The 21,882-nt window shown below is 33.3% G+C and overlaps 1 protein-coding gene across 1 annotated transcript in view; it reads right to left on the bottom strand.

The window, feature by feature from the left end:
- Nucleotides 1-2,537: 2,537 nt before the first annotated feature.
- LOC129002057 (netrin-3-like) overlaps nucleotides 2,538-21,882 on the bottom strand; it is a 267,472-nt gene continuing 248,127 nt past the window's right edge. Inside the window, exons 4-7 of the mRNA XM_054429569.1 lie at nucleotides 21,515-21,595; nucleotides 6,664-6,732; nucleotides 6,039-6,213; nucleotides 2,538-4,993 (exon numbers count right to left, since the gene is read on the bottom strand). Of these exons, the coding sequence (XP_054285544.1) occupies nucleotides 4,852-4,993; nucleotides 6,039-6,213; nucleotides 6,664-6,732; nucleotides 21,515-21,595 (467 nt within the window). The 3' untranslated portion in view covers nucleotides 2,538-4,851. The remainder of the gene's footprint in view (nucleotides 4,994-6,038; nucleotides 6,214-6,663; nucleotides 6,733-21,514; nucleotides 21,596-21,882) is intronic.

Here is a 21,882-nt window from a genome sequence, read left to right as displayed (position 1 = left end):
TGTGTACATCGCAATATTTTGATCTGCAGTTTTGTGAGCAGCATGTTAGATGTAATACAATTTATGTAAAATTGTACAAGCATGTAAGCTTTATGGTTAGATTAGCTTATACAATACACCAAATATTCTTTGTTTTAAGGAATTTGAACGGAGGTTTTTTTCACAGTCATAAGCAATTAAATGCTAGATTGTACAAGCAGTTATAACATTTTTCTGTAGGTCCACAATAGATTGAAAAGGTTAGTAAGTGACGTAGTAAGTTGGATGGAATTCCTAATTTAGTGAGTTGCTGGATTTTCTTTCCAGGAAGTGAATAAAATTTACACTTTGGTCGAAAGTAGGTATAAAACGATCATGTAATAGCTCTTAGGGTTTCCTCGTTTCCTGACACATTAAATATTGAGATCTTTTAATTAAGCGTAGATAAATAGTTTCTCTGCGAGTATCATACTTTCGTAGCCTTTGGTTTTAAGAAACTTTATAGCTAGTTACTCCGCAAGATAACTGACCACTTTCACAACACAGTAGTCTGATTTTCTTCTATTTTATTGTCATTCCCACTAATAGCTTGTTGTCTAGATGTGTGTTGTATGCCATATGAACTTGCAGCCATTTTGAATCTTATCATTGATAGCACTGTGATAACTATAGTATCTTAGTATTTGTTCTTGTTCTTGTTAACATCTCTATCTGGTGGAACGTCTAGGTCACCGTTCTGTTGTACTAGTATATATTCTTGCTATATGATACTATAACGTTGTTAATGTAAAGCTAGGATTTTCAATTGCTTAACGTATATGTGATTTTAGTTTTAGTTTAAAGGGTAAAATGAATTGATTTCTTGTATGGTGCCTATATTTAAGTGCATGTGGCTCAGTTAGCAATTTTAGTCGCTAAAAAGTGTTGATTTCTTGAAGGAGAATTACAAACTGTTCAATTTAGCACAATTTTCATCTCACTGCCTCAACCAAACTTGAGCTTTTATATTACACTCAAAGTCATTGCCTTCAAGTAATCAAATAGTTTGGATTTTTTTGTAAAATCCAAAAGATACCCCTTGTTACTTATTTTATTGCAATTTATTTTTGTGAATTTACCAATGATTATACTCAAAAATTATTTTAAAACATGACTAGATATGAAGTGTGTGTTTTAAATTTAATTTTGTATTCTACTAACATTGTTATTCATAATGAAATATAGATTTGATTCTTAGTAAAAATCAAGTTTCTGGCAACTGGACCACTATTTAAGCCACCTTGATGCTTAATTTCCCTTCTATATTGTGGTTTACTGTTTAAATTTCTTGCTAAGAAATTAATAATAAAAACATCTCTGACAGAAGCATAGGAGCACTTTAAGTGTTTTTCATTAGTAATAAATCGTGGATATGACCTGAGCCACTTTGCATTTTATTTTAATCGTAGACCTTAGAATGAAATATCTGGAATTATTTGATAAAACTATCAATGTTTGTAAGTTTCTGGATTTTGAATAATAAAAGAGGAACCACACTTGACTATTGCATATTTTATACCCTGACATTTGTAGGTATTACATGTACCTAAAGAGTTTGAGTCATATTCTGGTGGATATTCAAACAAGATGGAGTCTTCTGCATAAGAAGAGTATGGTAGAGGCCATACCCCAAAACAAATGCCATACATAATTGTGTTAACGATTACATTTAAGTGACCAACATTATTTGTTTGGTGTATGACCCATACGTTCTCCAGGATATTCCTCACTCCTGTGATGTGATGTATGTTTCCTTTGAAGATAAAAAGTATTCAAAGTTTAGTTTTTGTCTTTTACGGACTTAACCAAAAAACTCCCGACTATCCAACCAAAATGTACCGATTTTGCTTCACTCAAAATTACAGTGATGTTTCCCATTTAAAATTAAACTACTGTACATGTTGCTCAAATTTGAGCAATTGTATTACAGAAGTTATTTCAAAACGAATAACGTTCATATTTACAATGAGTTTGAGTCAACTCAAAGATTACCGGTGTGTAATTCATGGAAATACTCACAACAGTGGCGGATTACCACTCATTAGGCACTATAGGCAACTGCCTAGGGGCCGCAGGTCTAAAAAAAAATAAAATAGTTGTAAAAATAACAATAGTTGTAAAAGCTTAAAAAACAAACAAATTTAAAATTTTTATTTTAAGTTTCTTAAGCCAGTTTCTTAAAATTTCCCGGGACCCCCCAGACCCCCCCCCCCCCCCCGGTAGACCCCCATGGGGGGGGGCTAGGTTTACATGTGCCAAGGGGCCGCTGAGGTCGTAATCCGCCACTGAATAATAGTTCGATACAATCAACATTTCCTGTAAATACTTTATCATATTTAATAAGCTGATATTGTTTTTTAGTGTTTCCTACAAACATTTCCTGACTTTTGGCCCCATAAGGTTGTCCATGTTTCTTCGTTGTTGATAATGTATGCTGCATGGTACCAGCCTTGTCGCCAGCAGTAAGTTTACAAATTTAGTCTTTGACTTGAGGTGAAGTTTTAATATAAGCACCAGAACTTAGTTAAACATTTATTATATAATATATTACATCTACAATATCGTAAAAACATGTAAATAATGTTACACGAGTTAGTGTGAATAAATTAAGGACATAATATACAATACACACATACATTTAGACATAGAGACTCTAATATTGCTAATACACTGGAAGCAGATTCCTGGCATCTACTGTAATAAATTAAGTAATAATCTAAAAACCATTTCAAATTATAATTTCTACAACCATTCATATTAACTAAATTTCAAAAGCTTTGTTGAAAGTTTAAACGTAACCAATATAATATTTGTAAATTAAAATACGAGTTGAATATATTGTGCACCATTTATTTAGCAACAGTTATAAATTTGTTTGAAATTATCACCATTTAAAGTCCACATTAACCGTTAGGATATAAACCGGTAATAAATAATAATCTGTAATAAATGTCTTTAGGAACTAGCTAAATAGCTACAGAAGAAATTCTAAGTAGTAATTTAATTACACGCTAAACATTTGTGAAAATATACAAAATCAAGAAGTAATGTACAATAAACCTTAACCTAAATTATACAAACACGTTCTTATCCACTGTAAAGCTAAATATAGTTGCAAGGATACTGGAAAACAGACAGATAAATAAGTTATGGATAACCAATTATACCTATACAGTACTAGTTTAAAATTGTGATTCAATTTTGTTTTTATTGTAGAGTGAAGAGAATTTTTAAGTGAGATTCTTAATGAATTAAAATGTTGAAAACTTTGAAACCTTAACAAATAAACGGTTTACATGAACAATAATATCCCAGTAAGAATAAAATATACACAATCTGGTTAGGAGTTTCTAAGTGAAAACTTGATTCAACACGTGTAGCCGTAAATATATTACTTTACAACTCGTATAATTGTGTTCACAGTTTAGTACATTTCATAAATCTTAATGTTTATTCATAGATTACAGCCGGGCTTTTTATTTAAATTAATCAGCTTAATTTTTCATTCTTGTAATATATTTACGGCTCAAACTCTTTGGCTCAGTTCATCCAACTGACTACAGATAAACGATAATGTACAAGAACATTAATGCCTTAGGAAAAGGTAAATCCCTTCCTCTACCTAACTAGCTTCACCTAATATATTAAAGCTATGGCAAATTATATACTCAGTCTGTTAATATGATACATTCAATAATTACAATCATACGCAAAAACTCTGCAGTGGTTATTTTCAGCCTTTAAAACTCAACAATTGAAAATTTGCTTGGATTTTATCTTAGAGGAGTTAGATGGTAAATTCACTTTGTAAAAAATAATATGGAATTTTCAAAAACTTTCTTGAAGTGATAAATTGTTTTTGGCAATGGAAACGTTGATATGTTAGCTGGAAACTTTCAAATTTTATGATATGTTAAAAGATAGTTTATGACAGAAAATATGGTGAAAACATTTTGAAACTCCAAAACCACATCCGTCAAGCATCATGTAGCAAAAATATGTTAAACCTAACATAGACACAACCATGGGACATCAAATGATTCTAAATTGGCACAACCTTTAATAAGTAATTTGACAAAACCATTCAAAATAGTGATAAAACGTTTGTTCTTCCACTCATAATATTATGCTAAGTACAGATTATTTTTTTATCACTCACCCCAAACACTTTTGGAAATACTGTCAGTCCAAAGCCAAACTACATAATAAGATACCTATGGGGATGCTGGTTTGTGACTTTTGTTAAATAATAAATGAAATTAACTTATATTACCAGCTAAATTAATCTGTGTTCTAAAAAGAAACTAATACTGTTCTTAATTTTTTTACCATTAAAACATTTAAAAACATATAAAAACAAACCTTATTTTACTCACAATTTTGTTTTAAAAGAAAAAAAATATAATTTTCCCAGCTAGACACAGCTAGTATAATTTCGTTTTAAATAAATACAGGAGCAATAAAAATTGTGTCCATATTCTAAGAAACGTTTATGAAACGTCCTGACATAAATATGACACGTAACTCTCATTGTTATCAGTAAATATAACTATATTTTATCATCAAACCCAATAAAATTGTTACCCAAGTCTTAGTTAATCACATAAGAAATTACAATTCAATTAACAATTAAAATCTTTAAAAACAAGAGATTAATCATGCTTAGGCTGAAATAGGTTGAACTAATACTTTGGCTGTTCCAACTATAAACCATTTATTTATCCCTCAGTTCAGCTAACACCTTGTACAAACAGAACCTACGTTTTCACTCTCGTAATCCCCGCGGAGATTGACAGTGATTCAAACATCGACAACCAACTAACAACAGTTCGCTTATTTGCACTGACGAGAGCGTCGCTGGAACCTCCTCATGCGGTTGTTCCATTCCTCCTTCCACTCTATGACGATGGATCTCTGGGTGATCGTCAGTCCGGTGTGTTCTCCCTCCTTCTCTTTGCCAAGAATCAGGTAGGACCTGCAGCAAGCGTAGAAGATTAAAAACCGTTTGTTATCAACGTATGAGATTATGATGCTGACAAACCAGGATTTGTATTCACAATGAATTATGATGAACAATGATTTACGATGAAGTGTTGAATGAATGAGAAGAAAGCACTGTTACTGACTATCAGCTGATCCTTTAGCAAGGACATTTTATTATAGCCCTATGATCAAGGACAGCTTTTCTCAGGATCATTCAAGTGACCTTTTGATTACTAAGTGAGCACTATATTCACTCAGCGACTCAGCATGTATTGATTGGTTGATGTTTGGAACAATAGGGGATTTTGTCATTAGTAAATTTTGTATGTGGCTTTAACAATAATGACCTTGAGGATCACCTAGAATGATAGTCTTTGCCACTTGAGCAACAGCTTTACATGTTTTAAATCCTCAGGTTCTCCACTTTGTCTAGACTTTGCCAGTCAAAGCTGTAAAACCTCAATTTTAAAGTTTAATAAAAAATAAACTAGGTACAGTACTCTTTTGCATAACTCATCCTATTTCAATATTTCACTAGATAAGATACTAATTAATTACGCTTTCTTTCATGATCCCCTTTAGGAATTTTAGTCCAGAGCAATTAATTCAAACAAAAATCGCTGCGCAAGTGGTTACACAAAGTAAGGTACAGAAGAAACTTGCTTATAGGACATCCGTGAGCTTTCAGCTCTTAATATGTTGAGGCAGAAATATAATTGTGGCAAGCACTGTGCAGAAATTCCTATCGCACGGGGCATATATGATCTACCTCCACCGTGAGCGTTGTAGAACATGAGGGCGAGGGGGTATGTTGAACTTTACCCTAGACACCAACGACCAGTGCTAGACACCACTTATACCATTGAATGTTTTTTCTGTACCTTACTTTTCTGTGGTGGTTCTTAAATGTCACGCCAATTGTTTTGTATAAAAAAATTGAGAATAATTTGTGAGGCAGATCATATTGGGTTGGAATTTGGAAAGTATAGAAGCTTGACACCTCACTCTCCCAAACAGTTACAGACACAGATACTTACTTGTTAGTTTTGATCTTGGGACATTTGCAGGCCAGATCCTTGAGTGGGACCCACAGAAAGGTGGAGGTACGACGCAGTCTGGAGTCTCGCGCCCTCTTGAACACTGACTGAATCGTCAGCGAGAACTTGACCCAGTCGTCGACAGTCTCTCGCTCAACCACCTTGCCCAAGATGGCTGTTGACAGATGATACAATCAATCACGGTCAAAGTTTAGAAAGTTATTTAACAAAGAATCAAAAATTTATTTAAACTGCACATGTTTGGTTTTGAATTCTTTTTGTTTTCTAGCCAGTTGTTAATTATTCCATTTTCATCTGTTCTTTATTATCCATTTTTTGTAATTATTTTTCAAAAATTGTATTACTTCTCACTTTGCTTCTTAAATTCTCAATTTGTTTATATCTTTCCTTTTATCACTTAATAAAGCAATGGAATATGTTAAATTTTTAGCTTACAAACCATGTACAAGTGCTACAATAATGAGTCAAGAATTGATCATTTCTTGTAATGTAATTTTAATACAAAAGTACACTTCAAAATATTTTCTAGTAGGCTGTTTGAATTGGACGGCTACATTTAATATTATGGAAACGTTAAAAACTTGGCAAGTATAAAGATACAAACCATAATCTCTCTTGCAGTATTTGTTGAGGTTGAGCCTCCTCGTGCCAGCTCTGCACTTGCCACATTCATCTGAAACATTAAACATGGACATTAGAACACAGAACATGAAAAGTATAAAAGTCAAAACATTGAACATGGAATGTAGAAACAATGAACAATTGTTAGATCATTAACCAAAGAGTGGGAAAACATGGAATGTTAGAGCACTGAACATGGAACCCCTAGATCATGTTTTAGAACTTGAAATGTGTAAGTAGAAAAGTAAGGTAATGTTGGAATTTGAACATGAATGTTATCTTTATCCATCTATGAAATGTTAGAACCATTTATGCATTACACGAAAATGCTAAAACAATGGATGTAAGGGATTATGGAATGTACCTCTTTACCTCTATTTATCACCATGCAATATGTGTTACATGAAATAATGCAATACACATACCAAAGTAAAGAAGTACAATAAGAAATATGATCTGACTTTTATTAAAACAAATATTCCTGAAAATCAACATTTTTTAACTATTTAAAGTCAATGACCATGACATCAATAAAGGGGCTGAAGTTTAACAATCCGTTTAAGAAAATCTTATCACTGATTAAGAGATACTTTTTTATTCAGTCTACTATTGTATTAGCAATGAAAACACTATGCCATTTGTATTGTAAAAAATATTTGTTTGTTGGATTCAATTCTTTATTTTAGTCTAAATTTAGAGTTAACTCTCACTAAATAGACTGATTGGGGTTAAAGTCAACACTCATCTGTATTAATGATGGGAGTCCAGATTAAATTACTGTAGGCATATAAGCCAAACCTTAAAAAAAATAATTTAACAGTTCTTAGTCCAAGACTACACCCTTCACCCCTTGTGTATAGATAGAAAAACACCTGCTACAGAATAAAGCTTGAATAATGTGTTTTGGATAATACCAACAGTAGATGTGTGCTAAAATGCTAAAATATCTATATTGTTGAGTAACTGTGCAGTTTTATTGGCTTTGGGGTATCAGCTTAGCTGCACCGAATGATATTAATATACTCTCCAGATAAAGTCCCTATTGACAGTTTGGATTAACAAGGAATTTATCATATACAATTTGCCCAAGTATACAAAACATTTTCTGGATATATTTTTGTATTTTGCAATTGTTATGCTGTAGTATGTAAAAAAACCCCTGGAAATTACACATTCATTAAATAACACTACAGTACAGCATATCATATTGTTTTTAACAATTCTACTTCAGTTTTCAGGCTTCCCAGGAAAAACAACATTGTTTCAGAAAGTTGTAAATTTTAAACACACTAACCTGTGTGTATTGTGACAAACAAAACATTACGTTGCTCAAAGGCCCAAGGGGGGGGGGGGAGGGGGGGAGGGGGCCTACCTACTGTTGTGTGAAAATTTAATTGCTGTAAACAGTGTCACCAACCTAAACAGCCTCTTTTAATAACTTTCCCGTGGTTTATGTTCATTAACATCAGCACCTGCATTTTTATCCCAAAAATATGTCCAGTAAGTTTACTTGAAAATTTACATATTATATAATCTTGTCCTGTTGGCTTTCAAATAATATATTACTTTTCTGTGGTTAACATTGTGAGAAATAAAGCTATCTTAACTTACGTGAAAACATATTGACCGTGGAGTAGTACTCCTCAATATAAATACCAATTGAAGTTATTTTTTGTAAAAGTTTTACCATTTTATACATGTTTATGGGGTAACGTATACCATCATTTTAACATTTTTACGAATAATTGATCAGAACCGGTATGGATCATAAACAGGAAACAAATGAAGTTGCTGACCCGAATCCTATACTAATAGCAATAACAGATGTTTTAGACAGTTCCATTTGGTCAATGTTAAATAATGTTTACTTTCGGGCCAGTACCATCATTTGTTTGTGTTTATGTTTAGGTGTAGAAACAACTGTAAAATCAGCTGATTTAGATTTAGCGAGCGGGAATTGTCTTTTGCCGATCTAGAGCGTAAATGAGCCATTTTGCGTACTTTTAACAGTTATAGGAATGTAATAATTTCCATTCAGTGGTAGGAACACATATTAACAATCTGCTCCGTTGTAGAGAACAACTCTATAAATCAGCTGTGAACTACGGCTTTTGAAATAAAACACGACTAAATTAAACTAGATAGAGACAAAACAAGCTATATACACAACAATATGAAAGCAAATAAATGTATCTCAAAACACATTTCCTGTAATCTGCTGCGCGGATCACATAAACGTTTGTCTACCGGGCCATTTGGCGGAAAACACGGCTTTTACAAAAAAACACAAAGTGCACCCTTCCTTGCCATTGTTGTTTCCGGAAGTGCTTGGCATCTCGCCAACTGCATTATTGGCTATTTCCGGTTTTATGGCCACCGAGCGAGTCCCCAGAGCCCTTTATCAGAAAAGCTGTAAAATGGAAACAGATCGGCCCTACACTGCCCGGCCTTCTTGTGGCATTTTTACGTTGGATCCGCAAGATAGAGTAAACTTTATTCACTCCTCACGACTGAGTACAGTTATATATAGTCAATGGTGCAGCTTTGTTAACATTAAATAAACATAATTTTCATTCAAAAAACCTGAGTACATTAGTTGTGTTCGAGTGTATTGCAGTTCGAGCAAAGAAGTAGCTTTGTTAAATAATAGAAACTTTGCTTCGTTATCGTTTATTGGGCTTTAATTCTGCATATGTTAATAAGAAATAAGAACATCATTAATTGTTTTCTTCATTATAAATTTGTATTTAAGTGTGAGCAAATGTGTGTTTTTTTTTTGTGATAGTGGGTTTACTATTAATCCAAGAAAGATCATAATTTGTTAAATTAATCCAAGAAAAAAAAGAGTGTTACAGTAGTAATAGTAGTATTCCCTATAATTGGCTAACATGTAACTCTAACCATTACACTGGTTTAATGAGACATTGTCAGTTGAAATGTTCCAAAATTCCACTTTAAACTCTACTCGTAATACAATTCCACATATACAAGTTGCATTTTAGCACAGTTTTTGGTTCTTGAGGTTATCTAAAAGCAGGCGATCGCTGCCTACAAGGGCCCTTGATGGGGTGAAGGGTGCATATATTACACATCCACCACCGATACTTCGATATTATTCATAACTGAGGTAATATCGATATATTATCAATAGTTGAAATACTTGTCCATTCAAATATAATTAAATTGAATTTAGCACGTTCGTTTACTTACCAAATTCCTAAAGCCCTTCAAATCAAATTCCTTTAAATAAAAAGCTATACCAATACAAGTTACAGTATTTAACTGAATTTAATACTAGCGCTGACAGTATAGTGAAATATGAAGTGAAATAATCAATCCATTTCCATGTTTAAATTATTACTAGTTTTCAGGATAAAAATGATGTACCATTGAGCGAATGACAGTGTTTTGCAGTAAATATTATAATACTTGGGTTTCGGTTATGTACTTACTTTTTAATCATGCCAAACTAATCGGGAAATTTGTATAATTTTAGATTTTATATGTACTTTACCTACTCATTGAATGTCCATTGCCAACGGAATGTGTAAGTCGATTCCCCAATTTTATTTTACAGAATCAAAATAGAAAAACGTATTTGAGAGTGGTGTTTAATGATTCTGTGTCTACTTCAAAACACTGTACAAAGACCAGCAAATAAGAAATCAAAGACGACTAAGCCGAGACAAAAGACATATCTGAAATGTTCAAAGACAAATAAGCAAACTGTTGAAGGGAATGGTTCGTCTTTGTGGAGAATGACTACTTCAAACAGCAGTTGCTTGTTGCAGCATACAAACCGATTGTTGTGGTCCATTGTTAGAAGAACAGTCGATATAGGTGGATGACAATAATGAGGATTTGACCATTTTACAATTCCAAGTTATGAATACAATTATTTTTAATCTTACGAAACATGCTTCAAAGCAATTAATTGCATTTCCTAGCTATTTATTATTTTGCATACTATTTGATGAAAATAGAATAACAAAGGTACAATAAAAAATAATAAAGACTGCAACAAAAATAACATAAAATATTTGTTCACAAGTAGATGATTATTAATTGCTCTCTTACATTTGTTGGCCCCTTCAACAAATGTTACTGTACCTACAGGACGCAACGAGTTGAAATTGCCTATGTTGTGTTGTAGGAATTTAATTTCTCTAAAATAAACTAGAAGCTTACTGCAATTTGTAAAAAATAACCATTCTGAATTTTACATGAAACAAGTTTCTTTATTTGTTAATACTGTAGTATACATGTTAATTTGTAATGAATATTCCAAGTTTTATGATTAAATACAATTCATATTGACTAGAACAAAGATATAATTATCAAAAGGTTTTTCATCAGCAATTTTGTTGTTATTGTAAGTAAAGAATATGTAGAGTTTGATATTTTTTTGAAATTAGTTTTAATTCCCACTCAGTCCCCAGTAGTCCAATTTTCACACCATAAAATATTAAAAATTTCCAAAAACCGTCCTAAAAATTTAAATGAAAAACGAATGGTTCCCAAATAATTTAATCGCAAACAAAATGAAACCCCCCGCTTAAGATTCAGAAGTTATGGGCCTAAAAGAAATTTACAAACATATCACAAATTAATGGAATAAACGAGCGTTGTACTACAGAGATTTATATATACTGTATAAATATTGGTACACTGGCTAATAAAAAATTTCAATCGATTTCCTTGCAAAACTGTCTTTTTACAGAAATTAGTTAAAAAATATATTTATAAACGGGGGAAATATGCATCAGTATCTAATGCCGTTCATTTGTACTTGATTTAATTAGTGTCAAAACATTAACTAACAAGTAAACCGTTAACACTGATGACGTCAGCTTGAGCACGGCCATAAGACGAGTCATTACCACAAGGTCGACGGTTCAATCCCCAATATAAGACGTGAAATAGATCAACGTCTGTGATGTTAGGGCTGATGCTAGGGAAGGGATAATGTTGCCACATTTGCTCCAAATGACACCCAGCTCTGGCGACTTTATTGTCTCAAAGAGATTGTTTGCTCGATAAATTTCTGAGTTTTATATTCTGTTCAATATCTTACAATGTCCTTGAACTTGGAAATACTCTAAACTTGCTTCTTTTTTACTGCGGAAGGATTCAAACTTTAAATAATATTGTTCTAATATGTTGTGGAGTGATTTACGTACTTTTACTTAAATCTGACATTAATGAAGATTATGAAATGTTGTTGAAAAACACAGTGTATAACGTTAAATAATTGGTTTTTTTAGTTAATAAGATAAGTGGTGTCATTTCGAAAAATTTATGATCGGTTTAAAAAGCTGAATTCCTTTTCAATTATAATTTGTTGGTGTTTGAAATACATAATTGATCCTATGACATCCCGAGACATGTTTAAGATTTGAAATCATGTAATAAAATGTAAAATGCAAAGTAGTCCACAATATTTAACTACATAAAATAGTATTACATAATGACTTAGACAAACAAATACGGTAATAATTTATTTATTGTTAGGGTAAAATGTTGTTGCAGACTCTTATACATTACACATTCAAAATCGTAGGGAACAAACTTGAATAATTTCGTGCCCTACATTCCCCTCTACATATAATGTTTGAGTAATATTGAATTCCCTCCAATATTTTTAAAATCCTTAAGCTCTTAGTTCAACTCACGTAGTACAAGATATTTAACCTACAATATGCAAAAATAATTCCCAGTACATTCCCCGGATTAGAAAACCTTCTCCGCTAATAGCCTAAGGACGTTTGGTCATCTTATTCAAAACCCACATCGGCCTAACCTTTTTCTCAGCGATGTAACTCAATCAAAAACAGTTAAATGAGACGAGAATGAAGATGATTCGATCAGTGATTTTCCAAAGCGAGTTTCAGTGAGTTTTGTAGTTTCAATTAGATTATTTACGTTGTCAAACCAGATAAGAGACAAGTAAACAAAGTTGGTTGTAGAACGTAATTTTGACATGGAGAGAAGTATGTCTCGTAGACGACAGGTGAGTAGGTGACATGAGTGTGTGTGAGTGAGAGAGGAGATATCAGTAGGTGTGATAAGGAGGTCACCTCGCCTCACCCTAGTGTTATCAATGAATATGTATGTGTTGTCACGGGCTCTAGCATCTTATCTGCCCATAAATCTACACCATAATCCATCCATACACCATCGCTACCACTGCACCTTCACTTCTAAATATCATTCTCCTGGCTTGTTGGAACTTCGAACTTCCTGAGAAAATTACTGTTTGGTTCTTGAAAAAGAGTATGCGTCTAAAATAAATTTAAACAAATTAAAACACGTAATATGGCTATCACCTTAAGTATTGAAATAACTTCTACAAAATAATAAGATGAACGAAAACGTTTTAAATCCCCCTCATCTAAGTTTAGTTTGAGTGTAGAATATTTCGGAAATATTTGCTACTACTAAATTCAAAAAGCTCAAAGTTTGACCTAAGTACCTACTGTGTAATGGTAATACTTACATTGTTTTTAATTAAATTAGAAACATATACAAATACACGTTGCACTAATAAAAATTAATTCGATGATACAGTTTAATACGTCTGCAATCTGAGCTGAAAAGCTAAACATAACTGGTTTAAGTGAAGACAGGACTCCCTTACATTATCCCTTGATTAACCACTGACTCTATATGACATTTTATATCATAACAGTATTAGAATGGCTTTTGGTCGCCACAGTAGGTTATCGGGTTATGGCGACCTACAGTATATTCGAGGGTTTCCAGTGTATTTATTTATGTATAATTCTAACCATTGATAACTGTGCAATTTAATGGATGCTGTAGTAGTACCTTAGTACCTTACTTAGGCCATTAGGGTCTTAGGGTAGTTCTTTAGTAGTGGTAGTTTGTTTTAGGGTGCTTTTAAGGAAGGTAGCTTTAGTAGAAAAGAGCCCTAACTGGCAACTTGAGATAAATTGAAATCTTAAGAGGTACACAATTAAACTAAACAGAACAGAGTTTTTGTAGACACCTAAACAAAGCCGTACTCTTAAGATAAATCACAATCCCAAATTGTACAATTCCCAAAACAGTGAATCTTAACATCAGGGCATTTTTTAGACACCCTTGCAAAAGCCGTCCCATAAGAGGAATCACGATTTTAAACTGCAATATTCTCAAAACAATGAAACTTCGCAGAAAGGGTGTTTTGCATACCGTCATCTAAAGAGAAATTACAATCGTAGAGGTATAGTCCACTTCAAAGAGTAAAGGCGCGAATGGTTGTGTTATTCCTAGTTAGTGTTGGAGTAAGGCCAAAGTTGTGTCACTTCTAAATTGCCAGAACGCCCAGAACATCTAGGCTGGCTGTCGGCTGTGCTGCGAAGCTCGTGTCAAGTTTGTCCGAGTATGTCCAGTCAATTGCAGCATTTAAAGCTCCTGACAAACTTTTGCAATTTATATTTGGTTTTATATCTGAAAGTAATACAAAGTTTTCCGTAGAATAATTTCAAATATGTAGCCTATCTTTTATTTTTTCAATATAATGAAAAAAGTTTTACGCCACACTACACTATTACTATTTTGACGAACTTCCCACGCAAGGATTTGGTCCAGAAAACAGCTGTTTGCCCCCAACTTTATCAAATGGGATTTCATTGCGTACTACTGTACTGCAATGAGTTTTACCGTACACCAATCAGCTCATTATACTGCATTTGGGTGGCTATGAGTGGTTATAAACAAAAACATAAGATCATGACTAGTGATTTTTAGTCCTTTAGTTGGTGGTAATATATGAGGATTTGTACAGATTTAGTAGTATGGCGTAAACTATCGTACGTAACTCGTACAAAACGTGTTTACCAGACTCGTATGGTAATCTCGTACTCCACTTCGCCTCGCACGGGAACGACCACACTCGTCCGGCAAACAATTATTTTCAGGACTAGTAACGTAATATACTATAACAATTCTGCTAAATGATTGTGTAAAAATATTGATTAGTCAACAGCAAAGTGTGTTTTAACTAAAAGTACTCAATCGCACCATACAGTAACGTGTTGACAGAATAAAAAGAACATTTAACACAGAAATCGGTTGTAGAATGGAATATGACATAGGTCTGTTGATGTTTTGGTATCTAAAAAAAGCTTTCCTCTAAGCCGCCAAAGCTCTCATACAAATTATGAGGAGTATTTTGTCGTTTTGAATTCATGCAATAAACAACCATGAACACATTTTCATAAAATTGTTTAGCTTCTGAATAACTATATGTTATAGGTAAAATGGTTTGGATACCCACTTGAAGAAATTGGCAACTATGTTCGCTTCTTAATTGGAACCATCATCAAGCATTCCAACGAGCAATATTTATAACTAAACCAAATTGAAAGGATAAATTGACCTGTAGCATGTTTTATCTTAAGTTAAACAACATGTACCAAAGTAACAAAAGCTAAAGGAAAAACTGAATTTTCCCATCGGTGCTTTCCCAGATTGCCTTATTCAACTGGGTTGTATTTGAATAAAAAATTGGCCACAGCATACAGAAGCAATGAGTATTCCAATCTCAATAAATGCAAAGACAAATTAAAATAATATCCATATCTTGGATATTATAAACACTATTCGATAACACTGATGCGAAGCTGTTTAATTTGCCCAGATCAATCGGCCAGGTTGATTAGGCAGGTAATGAATCGACGCAGGGCTGCCAACTCTAGAAATAACCTCTCAGTAATGGGACGACAGAATGTGAGGCTCATTCACTGTCCAGGTCTAGTACTGGGCGAGAGAATCGACCATTCTAATTGAGAAAACATTGGACAACGAATTGAGAAAGTCTAGGAAAGTAATTCCTTCTGGGACAAAGTAAAAGAGTTGATTTCGGTGTACTAGTATTTTGAACGAGAATGACAAATTTATTAAATATGAGCATGAGCCCAGAGACCCCTGCAAGTAACAGACTTTGTTGAAAGTAAACGAGTATACAGAATCAAATCCGGATGTATAAAGTAATCTCCGAAAAGGACAAAATTGGGGCTAAACATAAGTTTGATGTTATGTGTTATTAAGTAAATACGAGGAAGTAATTCACTCAAAGAAAAAGCATTCATGTGAACGAGTTTGATGCGATGGATTCAGGTAAAATAATCGGGATTCATTAAAATTAAGAAAGTAATCCCTGAAAGGATTAAAATTTGGACAAAAGATTGATACATTTTTCTAGGGGTTTAAATTAGAGTATTAAGGTTTAGCAAACACATAAAAGGAAATTATAATTTTAAGGAGCATGCTTCCACAAAGTAAACGAGCTTAACGTGGTGTAGCTAGAAAACGAATTCAGTGAATAATAAAACAAAAATAAAACATTCCTTCAACTAGAGAACTTTGGGGAATGAAATTAATTAGCCTATTATTGCTACAAACAACACGCATGGATTCATAGCAAACGCAATAATTACAGGATTTTAAGTAATTAGTTTTATAATTACTCAATAACAAACATCAAGCATAAGGTAAAGATTTTTTAAAGATGTCCAGGGTAAAGGAAACAGATTTATTATTGCGGGACGTAAATGAGGCATTTTGTTCGTTGTTTAAAAACTCACAGATGCGTATTCTAACTAATACTTGTAATGCAGCCTATTCTGCATAGGTTATTCTATCTTCTTTGTGTTCTGAATAATCTTTGTTCTATCATTCTTCATTATAAGTACCTACTGCGAACCGTTGTTGTTGAACAACAAACCCCTGATTTATATGATTTTTCCTACTGTTACCTAACAATGTACATGTTCTCTCACTGATTTGAGAAAGCAAAGTGGCCAATTCGCTCATCAGTGAGACAATGTTAACATTGTCTCACTCTAATTACTTTGTCTCACTCCAGGGGCCCTATTTTTGAATTGGTTGACTGTTGAGTCAATCGTCAGCACTCAACTCAACCAACAACATGATTTGGTATTTTTGAAACCCAACAGTTGGGAAGCGAGTTGGGAATCACTAGTTGAGAGACTCGTGGTGGAAATGTAGAGCATACGACCGTCAAAAATTCAGATGACGTCATTTTGAACCAATCACAATGCAGAGTTCTTGTGGACTTCAATTTAACCTCTTCTTACTCTAAAATCTGGCAGCTAATCTCAATCTGCCATATTTCGAGACACTGACTGAGGTAAACTGTTAACTCCGTTCTTGAGAGATTGAGATTGAGGTTATGTCTTGCTTAATCTTAGTGATTGCAAAGTACCTTAACTTAAGTAATAAACTAAAGTAAACTAAATAAAGTAATAAACTTAAGTATAAAAAATAAAATTTACTATGGATGTTTGTTTTAGGGTGTAGCTAATTATAAGTTTAGGCATAGGCTGCACTTTACTTTAGGTCCTACACTCATCCTAAATACATTATTATTTGCTTTCTTCGTCTCTATTTCGGAACACATCACCTTATTTTAGTTTCCTTCATCGGTTTGTTTTATGTTATTTTTAATTGTTTTTTATTTAGGTTAAAGCGGCTATTTGCCATTGCACTGAAAGCATATCGTAACTTAAATTAATTTGACCCCTTTATTAGGTGAATGGTATTGAAACAAACTATGATATTGTTTCTCTCTACCACAATCTTTAATACCTTAAATCATAGGTCTAATAACAATAATTATCTTTTAATAAGTTCAATTAGTATGCCTAGTGTATTTCAAACAAATTAAATAGTCTTATAACAAAGTAAATAGATTAATAGTCTAGTATTGACACAGTAAATAAAATTAACAATCGAATAAAGTATTGGGTGCTAAGACATTGACAACAAATACATAACCTCTAAATCGCAATTAGTAAATTAAAGCAACAACAAAACAATATGGCGTCGACTCAAAAAGAGTAATTTTTTGCCGAAAGAGGAAGAAGAAAGTGCAGTCAACCTCCACTCAACAGCTCGATAGGTGTTGAGTTGTTTTGGTTGTATAAGTCCACCGTCAATCGTTTCAAAAATACGAAACGATTGGAAATAGAATGACTCGACACTCAACTCAACAGTCAACCATTTCAAAAATAGGGCCCCAGATTTGCAACGTGAATGCACGAAATAGTGAGCGCGTAACATGCAGGCAACGTCGTATGCGCGCGAAATACGTTGGCAGCACTGGCTGTAAATCAGCTGGTCAGCTGTTGTACTGTTGTATTTGTCACTTCACTTTAAATGTTATATTAAAAGTTCACTTCTGTGTAAAAATAGCTTCGCCAATTTATTTGTTTTATGGTAACTGTAGGAAAAGTATAATGTGCAACTCGAGTTCAAAGTACAATTACCTCACTCGAGAAACCATTCCTCACTCGCCTACGGCTCGTGAGTAAGGATTGCTCTCGAGTGAGTCAATTGCTCACTTTTCTCACTAGTTGCACAAATAACTATTTCTACTACATATTTTCATCGCAAGCATCGTAGCTTAATGATGCCATTTATTAAAAAAATCTAGATTTAAAATAGCTTTAGAAGGCATATTCTCTTCCAAAGCCGTACAAGATCTGTAAAAGAGAAAACGAATACTGAATCTACGACATCATGTAGTTTTTCTACCGACCCGGAAGTAACAGGAAAACTTGGGTCTTTCCATTCGTTACCTTTCCCTACTCAAGTTCCAAACTTGACTTTGTATAAGTCAAGCCTTATCCCAGCTGTCCATGAACTTGACTGCCTATGAAATCAAAAACGTTTACCGTTAACTACTCCAGAAATATTGTATTTGTCAACGATAAATTATTTTGATAATATTTGTACTGAACCGTTTTCCAATAAAAGTATTTTTAGCATGAATAATTTAAATAAAGAAGGGGTCTTGCTTGGTATTTTTGTATAGATTTGGAGGATGCACCTGCATTTCATAACTTTGTTATGGATTATAAGCTAATAAATGGCTAAACCTCATACATCGACCTAGCAGACCACTTATTACCAACTGTCTGGCTAAATATCTAATGGCTTCATACTTTACTAGCTAACTACTGCAAGATTTTAATTTAGAAACTGATCCCATATCAAACAGAACGATCTATCCTTGCACAACTTTTGAAGTACCAAGATACGTTTCTTACCGTAATTAAAATAACTTTTTCCCCTATAAGCACTAAAATAAACTATTGAGTACGATTTAAGTTAGTAAACTGAAAATATTAGTGGATTTAAGACCAAAGGTACGTCGCTTTTAATTATTCTTCATTCGTGTGGTTTGTGTGCGATTTAGTTTTTTATTCTTCAGACGTATTGTCAATGGAGACTGAGCGAATGCCAGGGACGCGAATAGCTCGTTGATGTTCCATTCAGTCCATTCGCTAAAGAAACTGAGCCAAGTGTTAAGTATAGGTTAAAAACTCCATAACAGTCAATAGTAAATTTGTAATGAATATGATGTTATTTTTTACACGCAAGCAAAATGAAACTCGTACAATCGGATGCAGTTATGGTGACTTAAAACAATCGTGGACTTTGTTGTGCAACTTATCGTGACCCTTCCTGAAATGTTCTTGACCCGATGTAAATAATATGTTGTATGATTATAATGGTTAGAAGGTTAACTGTAAGATAGGTCCATAAGGTCCTAAGTTCGCCAAAAAAAGGAAAATTTTCATTTCATTAATTCAATTTTATTGCATTTCAATATTCTCTAAATAGTTCTTGCTAACCAATAAGTTCACTTAGGTTATTATTCACTGTGTAGAATGTAAGGTATTTTGTGACGATTAAAGTACATTATCGGGTTTCTTAAGTCCAAAAATTTATCCATACTCTTTCGTCATTTTATCTATCATCAGAGTACAAACAACCTGAATTCGAAAATGAAAAAAATATTGAGTATCTGTCTAGAATATCTTAAGACTAAACTTTTTAGACCGGTGCCATAAGCTTGTTTATACAATTTTCTCCTCGATTTAAGTAGTTTATCACGCTTCACGTTTATTTATAAGCGATGCTATTTATGTTGTGTTCAAAAGAGTATATAAAATCATACTTTTACGGTACACTTTTTTTAAGTATACCGTGTGTACTCTTCAATTTTAGAACGGGATTTATGATTGCCAAAACTAAGTATTTATATGTTAAGTGACCCGACTTACGCGAGTTAAAATAAAATTCGTAAATAGTAGAAATACTAATATGTTAAATGATTCAAGAATTCAAAAAAATAATTGGGTTATGTAAAAAATAAGACTAGATCCACTTTAGTGTATTAGCTTTCAGCCGCAGTGACATATCGGATGATGAATGGTTCACGATCGTATAAATAGTTACACCACTCGGGCTGTAACTCTGTAACTCTTAACTATAATCCTGTGTCGCTGAGACGACATTGTATTAATTAGTCCCTGTAGCCCTGTGACAAACTACTTATGATATAGTGGTGGAGGGGGTAGTGGGTCAGCTGTTCAAACTAAATGTGACTGTTAAGCAATATTCTTTACTAACTAGCTTACAGATAACAGGTAGATTATGCTTTTCCCATACGATGTGTATAAATGATTATCCTAATATCTTACAACCTCTTTTCCGTACATTGCGTCAAGAACAATGTGAAAACAGCGCGCGTCCACATTGCGTCCGTACCTTCCTATTTTCTATGCAGCACACAAAAGAAAATGAATCATCGGAGCTTCGAGCAAAGTGTACAACTACAAAACTGTTTTCCTAACCTTTTGTATAAAAGTATCATCTTACCCTACTACACTTGGAAAATCATCCATACTTCTAACTAAGCGTACAAAGTCGAATAATAGTCACTTTACCCATACTAATGTAATAGAGAAATAGTATCCTTATCTCGTAAGGCTATTTAAATCTAAATAAATGTTATTAGAGAAATAAAACTCTTTTCGTCCCTGATTTGTGCTAGAATAGTTATGTATTCAATGAAAGTACTATGATAATGACGTTAATGAATGCTGTAGCCTAATTTTACAAATTCAATTAAATCAAGACAATTTTCATTCCTGTGTATTTCAACGTTTGAGCGAACTATTGATTAAATATTGCTCGATAATATTGATTTGATAGGTTGGGTGAAGGCTGTCTAACTTGCTTTGACAAGATATCTGATATTATATGCAACAGTTAAGAGGGGCTCTGGCGTGGCAGTATCCAATTTCCTACCTCTATAATAACATAACCTTACACCTGTAGATGTTCGGATAATGATGTGCAAATTGATCAACGATTTCAACATAATATGAATTCCAATGATACCGAATCTTAAGTTCAGTTAATATTAGTCTAATAAGTGTGTCAAATTATGTTTGAATAAAAGTTTGCCGATTAGGATATTCAGTTTAAAAAACATCAATCTTCGATCAGTAATATTCCAAGACTTAATATAAAAAAAGCAGTTAAACAGCATGTCACAAAGTTAGAAATTGTAAGTACCTAGTAGTCTACAATATACTGTACTGTATTTGAATGTTGTTGGAGTAAAGCAATGACATTAAAGGCTAGTGAATATACATGTATGCGGAAAGTAAGCAATTAAAAATTCTGTTGTTGAAATAAAGAGTCGCTAAATTAAATTGCCATTTGACCTAGTGAGCTTTTTACCTCGTGACAATTTTCTCTAGAGACAATTTCGACGAGAAAGGAACGTCGATTACATGAAACTATGTTCATTTAACACGTCTATTAAAACTTCAACCAAGTGGCATTGCGATTAAGTGACAAGTCGACCAAGTTGAAAATCGATTAAGTGGTAAGTCGACCAAGTGGCAGTCGACCAAGTGGCAAGTCGATCAAGTGGCAAGTCGACCAAGTGGCCAGTCGACCAAGTGGCAAGTCGACCAAGTGTAAAGTCGACCTAATGGTAAGTTTACCTCTGGCTGGCGAGGTATCTCCTTGGCCGTTGTCTTCCCCAGCGTCCGCCGACATCTGGTTGATAGGCATTCTTGGAATTTCTGAAACAAGAAAATAAATATGTTATCGCCTGTGTGGATTATAATTGCAACTTTGGAAGACGTTAAAACTAACGTATGAAATTATAAAAGTACATACATTTCGATTGCTTCGAATGATTTTGCACATTATAGTTACAAAAAATACAAAAATACAAAAATTAAACCTTTCGTCATTGGCTTTTGAGATTCCAATATCATTGTAATTTAATATTCTGTTGCAAAAAGTCAGTTAATTTTTAATCAATTTAAGAGGGTTCAGAAAAAAAATGCAGTACACTAACTTTGTT

This window comes from Macrosteles quadrilineatus, unplaced genomic scaffold (assembly GCF_028750875.1).
Source record: "Macrosteles quadrilineatus isolate MER2022 unplaced genomic scaffold, UCM_ALF_1.0 Scaffold_9__3_contigs__length_116548681, whole genome shotgun sequence".
NCBI classification, from domain to species: domain Eukaryota; kingdom Metazoa; phylum Arthropoda; class Insecta; order Hemiptera; family Cicadellidae; genus Macrosteles; species Macrosteles quadrilineatus.
This window is presented reverse-complemented; position numbering and strand designations above follow the sequence as displayed.